Source organism: Octopus sinensis, linkage group LG1 (genome assembly GCF_006345805.1).
Source record: "Octopus sinensis linkage group LG1, ASM634580v1, whole genome shotgun sequence".
In the NCBI taxonomy this organism is placed as follows: Eukaryota; Metazoa; Mollusca; class Cephalopoda; order Octopoda; family Octopodidae; genus Octopus; species Octopus sinensis.
Window position 1 is genome coordinate 143,375,907 of NC_042997.1, and position 9,126 is coordinate 143,385,032.

A 9,126-nucleotide genomic window follows, 5' to 3' on the forward strand; every position below is an offset into this window, starting at 1 on the left:
TATAAATTTAAAATTTATTTTGAAACAAATGTTTTACACAAACAATTTTATTTTGAAATTACGCACAATACTTCAAGAAAGTATCAAGCGGGCTGCAAGATAAAAGTCTGTGAGCAGCAGGCTTCAGGTTGACCAGCCCTGCACTAACCATGTACCCCCGCATGCACATGTATATAGGCCATGGGCAGATGTAAAAAGAAATACCAGAAGTGGGTCATTCTAAGAAGTTATTGATTCCAGGCTTAAAGCAATATTTTTTTTTAACCTTCTTTAGAACTTCTAGATTTAATACACAGTAAATAGTGAAAGAAAAATACAAACTATTTTTAGTTAAGAATGATTTCAGAGAATTTCAATTTTTTCCATTTCCTTTCATTATTATTATTATTTTTTAACATTTTAGTAGGAGGAAAGACAGAGCCCACGATCCTTCTGGAGGGCCTTTGAGACAGGTTGAAGGGAGGTAGGAAGTCATCCTTAATCAGGGGACCTGGCCCGAAGGTGCCAGGTGGTGGGATTACACAGAGTAATGGATTAAGTCTGCCATCCTTGCAGCCTATGGTGAGATTTGAACTAAGGACACAAAGATCTGGGACAAATAACACAAAGTATCCTTTCCAACGTTTTTACAGTTCCACCAACCCACCTTCTTCGATTGGCACCATTTTTTCTATCAACTCTAAAAGGATGAAAGCAAGGTTAAACTCGGTGGCGTTTATTACCAAAAGCAGAATTTTATATCCAATCTGGAGTGATCTTTCCGAGAAAGTCAATAAAAACTGAAAGTATGTTTGGCAGTTTCCGTAAATTTTTCTTTCAGCTGAATCGCTTATGTATTTTATGTGTATATATGTGTGTATGTAAATATATGTGCTTATGTGCATGTATGTATAATACATATATGTACACACACACATAAACACATAATACATACACAGAAAATACATAAACACAAGCGAATCAACTGAAAAAAAAAATTAAAGAAATAAAAATTTCTTTACGGAAATTGCCGAACAAATACTACTTTCACTTTTGAGAGACTTTCTCGGAAAGACTGTCCCAACCCGGTTTTATCAAACGAAGCGTTATTAGATGAGGAGTGGGCGTATTTTAAAGAGACTAGAATAGAAAACAAACAGGACCCGTAAAAAAAGTAAACAGATTCATTAAGTGAACGTGAGATAAGGCTTGTGAAATGTTGTTAGCCCTAGATCATGCCTCTTTGTATAACTAGAACTACATTGCGCATCGTGTCATTTTCATTATAAGGTGGTAGGGTTTCAGTTTGGTTGCTAATTCTAACCGGTTAAAACAATCACGTAGAAGCTCCCAGCATGTGAGAAAGCGGAAGGATGATAATTTTCTTTTCCTCTTCAGTGGTGTGAAGAATGAAGAAAACAGTATTAAATTATTATAATCGTACGTTAAATAGATCAATAGACTTTAAATTACAGGAAGATGTAGATAGTATCAAATTAAAACCAAAGCACATTATTGAGGTGAGAGAACAGATGGAAACAAAATGACAAACGAATGAATGAAAACATTGAAGGGAGATTACTCTGTTGTCACTACGCTCAGTCCTAACTAAAACTGTCGATATATAATCACCCTACTCTAAAAAACAAACAAATTAACTGTATAAAATAACTTTAGAGAACTTGTTTTATAATTCGGGGAGGAGATAGACAATAGAAACTATTTAAATATTTGACTCCTAATTTACAAACTAAAGATTTATTTATTCCGTTGCTCACCCCTTTGCCCTTTCATTCTTCTATCAGGCAATGTAAGGTTTTCTGATATTATTGAAACAAAAATAGTTTGTGAAGCTTTAAATATTCGTTACTCAGTAATGATATCGCTGTATCCCCCGCCCCGTCCCTAGCTCATTATTTGCAATTTTAAATAGTAAAGAACTCGTGTTGTTCACCAAAAGAATTTGTTTAGTATTATAAAACTACAAATGGAAACAATTGCCTGCCGTAAGCTATCATGAAACAATGGTAACAATAGATTCCATGGGACGTATTATTTTCTAAAAATAGGATATTCTATTCTTTTATCTTATTTTAATGACATCCTATGGTATTTCACAACAGCTGTTCATATATGCTTTAGGTAGAGGTTGGTTTCACAATTTCTTTTAACTGAGTGTAAAATACTTTTTATATGTTTATTTAAAGGGAGAGAAAATTGGATAATGAGATGTTCATGCCTTTCCCAAATGTAAATGCTGAAATAACCTCTACCAATAACTGAAATTACATAATTGTGTAAGGATACCAATTTGAAGAATGTTGATGTTGAACCATGCCAATACAGGGTTTTGGCAATGTTTCAGACATAGCTGCATGGTTAAAAAGCTTGCTTTCAAACCATGCGATCTTGGGTTCAGTCCTACTGTATGGCACTTTGGGCAAGTGTCTTCCAATATAGCGCTGAGCTAACCAAAGCCTTGTGAGTGGAATTGAGAAAAGCTGAGGAGAGCTACAGATCATATATGGATGCTAGTTCGATTAAAGGTAAGTTACTGTTTTTCTGACAGACCAAAGATAATAATGGATGCCTTCATATCTCTAAAAGATAGAGAGAACAATTTTACATATACTGTATGCACTGGAATAGTTAACAACATGAATGACATTGGAATGGAAAAATGACTTGTGGGAAATGGGATGAGCTTTCTTAAAGAAAATGATGGTTGTAGCACCTCTGATGTATAAGAATAGGAATTTGTGAAGGTCATGGAAATGTAAATGGAATGGTTCCAATTTGGAATTGAAACTAGGTTAATGGCTCAGTTTGATGGTAATTCACCATTATACCGGTCTTCTGGCTTTACTTTAAAAGTAAAACAATGAAAGAAACTGTTAGAGACAGGTTGTTGATTCGGCAACTAAAACAATTTCTAAATTAGGCAATGATTTACCATAATGTTGTTTGCAAAGAAGTGAGAAATTCTTAAATCTGTGGCAGATAATTCATTGCAAAAGTTTCTGAGTATTTCTATTGTTAATACAAATGCAGGTGTAAAAGTAGCAAGCTGGTAGAATCGTTATCACATCGGGGAAAAATGCTTAGCAACATTTCTTCTAAGTTCTGAGTTCAAATGCTGCCAAGGTTGACTTTACCTTTCATCCCTTCAGGGTTACTAAAATAAAGTACCAGTTAAACACTTGGGTTGATGTAATCAACTTAACCCATCCCCCCAAATTGCTGGAATTTGAAACCAATATAAATGCAGGTGTGGTTATGTAGGTAGAAACTTGCTTCCCATCCACTTGGTTCTGGGTTCAGTCTCATTGTGGCACCTTGGCCAAGTGTCTGCTACTATAGCTCTGGGCTGACCAAAGCCTTATGAGTAGATTTCTAGATGGAAACTGAAAGAAGTCCATTACATATATGATGGGGTTCTTTCAGTTTCCATCCACTCATATGAATTGGTGTTTCTTTGTCTTGACATTGTCGCGAGTGTCACCAATACACAAGCTGTTTCCTTCATTTCCAAACAGCCATGAAAACAAGTCTAGCCATGGGGAAATATTACATTTCTTAAAAACAGGTGAGGGTTGGCCATAAGAAGGGCATCTAGCCATAGAGACAATCTGCTTCAATAGGTTCTACCCAACCCAAGCAAGCATGGAAAAGTGGATGTTAAAACAATGATGAATTGCTTGGGTAAATGCTATTTACAAGAATTAAAATAAGAAAAAAAGATTTGAAAACAATTTCAGATCTTTTCCTTTTGAACGGCAGTTTGTAACATAATTTCTAGGTAACTAAAAAGTTTTAAACTTCGTATACTGGTAGAATGTGTTTATAAAACATCATTTTCTCTTGGTTTTATTGAGAAAATTCTATAGTTTGTAAGATATTTCGTCTGAAAATCCGAGCATTTCGGCAATTTTAATCAATCGATTACCTCCATTGAACTAAAATAATTTGCTGGTTTAGGGTTAGTGACAGGATGTTGTCTCAGTTTTAGACGCAGCAAATGATTTTAGCTCAAAAGAGAGCATAGGATTGGTTAAAATTCGAAAAATTAAACTATGTTAAACAAACAAATTACAATTTTCTCAAGAAAGCCAAGAGAAAAAAATGTTTTATTTTGACACATTCTACCAGTATACAAAGTTTTAAAGTGTTTAGTTAACTAGAAATTGTCTGCCGTTCAAAAGGAAAAGATCCAAAATTTCTGATGAAACTAAATTGATTGTTGTGAAACAAAGCAAGTAACTGAGGAAACCTCTACATAGCAACTGATTCATCTTTGCAGAACACTCAAAAACCCTTATAAAATAATGACCAACACCCTTTCTGTTATAAAGGTGGCGAGCTGGTAAAATTGTTGGCATGCTGGGTAAAGTGCTTGACAGTATTTTACCTGGTTTTTTGTTCTGAGTTCAAATTCCGAGGTTGACTCTGCCTTTCACCCTTTCAGGGTCGATAAAATAAGTACCAGTTGAGTACTGGGGTTGATGTAAATTGGTTTACTCCCTCCTCCTAAATTGCTTGCCTTGCGTGAAAATTTGAAGCCAATATTCTTTCTAGAGGAGAGGGTTAGTTGCTCAACTGGTACTTATTTTATCGACCCCAAAATGATGAAAGGTAAAAGTCAATCTCTGCAGGATTTGAATTCAGAATGTAAAGCCAGATGAAATACTGCTAAGCATTTTGCCCAGCCATATTAATGATTCTACCACCTTAGCATTACTAATATCAACAGTGGAATTAGTGAGCCAAGATGGGAGTCTCTACATCAGTGGTCCTTATGGCCCTTAGGGGCCCATATAAGATTTTGTTAAAATTCATCTGCATGGTTATGCTTCTACAATACAGTTTTTTTTATACAATTGTTAATAATATTTAATTTTAAAAAAGTAAAATGATTTTTTAAACATTGAATGGTTAGGAGGATCTATCAGTAAAATAGGAATCAAATGGATCCATAGCTAAAAAATGGTTGAGAAACACTGCTTTACATGGTTGCTTGACTTTTTTAAAAATGAAAAGGAAGATCAGCATTATTGCCATCATTTTATGGGTTGGATGGGTTATCACAGTCTGAGTTATTTCTCATTGGGAGTTACTTACTGATCTCATAGATTGGTGATCATACATGACGCATTTGATAATGTGAATCTAGATATATCATTATCATCATCATTTAATGTCTGTCTTCCATGCTGGTATGGGTTGGATGGTATGACAGGATCCTGCAAGCAGCAAGGCTACATGAAGCTTCAAAGTCAGCTTTGGCATCGTTTCTATGGCTGGCTACCTTTGTTAATGCCAACCACTACACTGTTTGAAAAACAAACAGGTTGGATGGCCAGAGTTGACAGGCAGACCTAGAGGGTTAAATGACGACAGCTGTACAATCCAGTTTCTTTTGCACATTCTGTAAAGTGGTTGGCAATTCGAAGAACAACCAGACCAAGTAATGAGCCAACATGGGAGTCTCTACATCAGTGGTCTTCAACCAGGGTCCTTATGGCCCTTAGGGGCCCATATAAGATTTTGTTAAAATTCATCTGCTTCTACAATACACCAAAAAGCCAAAAAAAAAAAAAAAAACAGAATGCATGATCTGTCTGGGGAAGCATTAACTCCAAATAGGGGTTGTCCAACCCATGCTAGCATGGAAAAGCAGACATCAAATAATAGCGATGATCTAACAATAATGGATTAAGATCATATCTCTATATTATATTTTGTCTAATTCAGTTATTTGACTGCAGTCATGCTAGGGCACTGCCTAGATGGATTCAGATAAATAAATCAACCCTAGTACTTATCTTTTTTTGAAATCTAATATTTATTCTCTTGGTCTCTTGTGCCCCAAACCACTAAGCTACAGGGATGTAAACAAACCAACACTGGTTGTCACATGGTGATGTATGCATATGATGTGTTTCCGCAATTTCCATCAACCAAATTTGCTCATGAGGTTGGTGTTAAGAAGGGCATCCACCTGTAGAAACCATGCCAAAATAGACAATACAGCTTGGTGCAATCCTCTGGCTTGCCAGCTCCTGTCAACCATCAACCAATGCCAGCAAGGGAAATGCATCATCATCATCATTGCCGCTGCCACCACCACCACCACCATTTATGGTCTGTTTTCTATGCTGGTATAGATTGGTTGGTTTGACAGGAACTGGCAAGCTGGAGCAGCTGCACCAAGCTCTAGTTGTCTGTTTTGGCACGGTTTCTACGCCTGGATGCCCTTCCTAATGCCAACCACTTTACGGAGTGTACTTGGTGCTTTTTACATGGCATCAGTATGTGGGAGTTTTTTACATGGTGCCTGCACAGATGCTCTTTACATGACACTGGTACAGATGTTCATTATGTGTTGCCAGCATGGGTACTCTTTACTTGGGACTAGCATGAGTGTTTTTTATGTGGCACTGGTATAGGGGTACTTCCCAACCATATGGTTTTGGGTTCAGCCCCACTGTATGGCAACTTGGGCAAGTGTCTTCTACACTTGGGCTGACCAAAGCCTTCTGAACGGATTTGGTAGACGGAAACTGAAAGAAGCCTGTTGTATATATATATATATATATATAAATGTTTTGAACTTATAACCACCAATCTGCTTTGCTTTCCTTTTCTTTCTACATGCCACCCTAAAAACATCGCCATTCCCGCCCGTTTCTCTAAAGTTCAACCTTCGCATATTCCCTTTAATTCGATCTCCACCATTCACTATCATTTCTTCCCCTGACTTGCAGCGATGTCCATGAGCAGGCTAAGATTTCTCCCTTCTACTTCATACATACATACATACATACATACATTTGTCTACCGTTTAAATGTTTTGAACTTATAACCACCAATCTGCTTTGCTTTCCTTTTCTTTCTACATGCCACCCTAAAAACATCGCCATTCCCGCCCGTTTCTCTAAAGTTCAACCTTCGCATATTCCCTTTAATTCGATCTCCACCATTCACTATCATTTCTTCCCCTGACTTGCAGCGATGTCCATGAGCAGGCTAAGATTTCTCCCTTCTATTCATACATACATAATATACATACATACATTTGTCTACCGTTTAAATGTTTTGAACTTATAACCACCAATCTGCTTTGCTTTCCTTTTCTTTCTACATGCCACCCTAAAAACATCGCCATTCCCGCCCGTTTCTCTAAAGTTCAACCTTCGCATATTCCCGGTGCACCCGCCCTTGCCCACCCCCCACACAATACCGGATATCTCTATATTTTTGTTCCATCTATACCGGATGTCGCTTCTCCCACCACCATTATAGGTGTCTACTCTTCGAACCCCCCTCTTCAACACGCTATTTCACCATGCATTACCCCTCTTTTGATATCCTACGTTCTACTTGCCTAGAACCTGTCATCATTTCTCTGAACCACCCCTCCCTACTGGTGCTCCCCTATATATTTCTATACCCCCCCCCACATAAAAAGCACCATCCGAACTTGGCCGATGCCAGACCCCTCTGGCACCTGTGCAGGTGGCACGTAAAAAACACCCACTACACTCGCGGAGTGGTTGGCGTTAGGAAGGGCATCCAGCTGTAGAAACACTGCCAGACTAGACTGGAGCCTGGGGCAGTCCCGAGCTCCCCAGACCCCGGTCGAAACCGTCCAACCCGTGCTAGCGCGGAAAACGGACGTTAAACGATGATGATGATGATGATGATATATATGTATGTATGTATTTGTGTATCTGTGTTTGTCCTCCCACCATTGCTTGACAACCGATGCTGGTGTGTCTATGTCCCCATAACTTAGCGGTTCGGCAAAAGAGACCGACAGAGTAAGTACAAAGCTTACAAAGAATAAGCCCTGGGATCGATTTGTTTGACTAAAGGTGGTGCTCCAGCACGGCCGCAGTCAAATGACTGAAACCGTAGAATAAAAGAATATAAATAAATAAATAAAAATAGCTTGTAATATACTGGGTTAAAAATTCCTTGGATAACAAAAAAAGATGCTGGAAACAACATGCCAGACTTTTATAGCAAGACTAAAATACTGACGCAGCTGACTGATTTGAATAATGGCAGACATTGAGAATAAAACAAGGAATAAATTAGTCTTTATTAATAAGAAACTTAAACAACTGTTATACTGTACAATTCAAAATAGCTTTAACATATTTAATTGTAGATATGGCATCATAAAGCTGAGCTATTTATGCCTCTGAAATTTCTTTATCATCTAAATTATTTTCTCAGCACCGAAATTCCACATTGTAGAAATCCTGTACGTGGTAGCAAACCAAACAGGAGCCCAAGTTTAAGAGCTAAATCTGGGTTTTTCTCAGTAAGAAGTTCTTCGTCTGAAATCATCTGAAAAACAAAACAAAGAAAAATGAAGACATGATAGTGAAAAAAAAAAAAAAATAAAGACATGATTCGGGGTCGATAAATTAAGTACTAGTTGCGTACTGGGGTCGATCTAATCGACTGGCCCGCTCCCCCAAAATTTCAGGCCTTGTGCCTAGAGTAGAAAAGAATATTCAATTGGAAGACAAACAGACATACATATATATATATACTTGCTGGGCTTCTGTACAGTTTCCACCTAGTTTCACTGACAAGGCATTGATCAGCCTGAGGCTCCAGTACTTACCCATACTGTCAGTGGGAACTGACTGAAAACCACACAGCCATACCTGCACATATATGCCAAACCTATACTGATTTCTAATGTATTCACAAGATTTCAAATGCTGGCAGAGAGGTATGGTCATTTGTATGGCCCTCAGAGGCATTTGAATCCAAGATGCAAAGAGATGGCAATAGATACTACAAGACATTCTGTCTGACACTATATCATTTCTATCATTACACTATGTTAAGTTCTAATGTATGGCATTGCTCTGAGCATATTAAGATATTTAAATAGGTTGTTGTTGAGTAACAGCTTAAGATGGCCAACCACAGAGAGAGAGAGAGAGAGAGAGAGAGAGAGAGAGGAGAGAGAGAGAGAGAGAGAGAGAGAGAGAGAGAGAGAGAGAGAGAGAGAGAGAGTATGTTTGTCAGAAAGAAAGAGTGAACAAATGAGATAATGAATTTTATGATGCTTGCTGACTGAAGAATCTCTTAAACAATATTGAGAGATTATCCATGTTTATCATC

General features: G+C 37.6%; 1 protein-coding gene across 1 annotated transcript in view; it reads right to left on the minus strand.

Annotated features, from left to right (window-relative positions):
• Positions 1 to 8,063: 8,063 nt before the first annotated feature.
• LOC115212948 overlaps positions 8,064 to 9,126 on the minus strand; it is a 53,914-nt gene continuing 52,851 nt past the window's right edge. Inside the window, exon 6 of the mRNA XM_029781801.2 lies at positions 8,064 to 8,334. Within this exon, the coding sequence (XP_029637661.1) occupies positions 8,209 to 8,334 (126 nt within the window). The 3' untranslated portion in view covers positions 8,064 to 8,208. The remainder of the gene's footprint in view (positions 8,335 to 9,126) is intronic.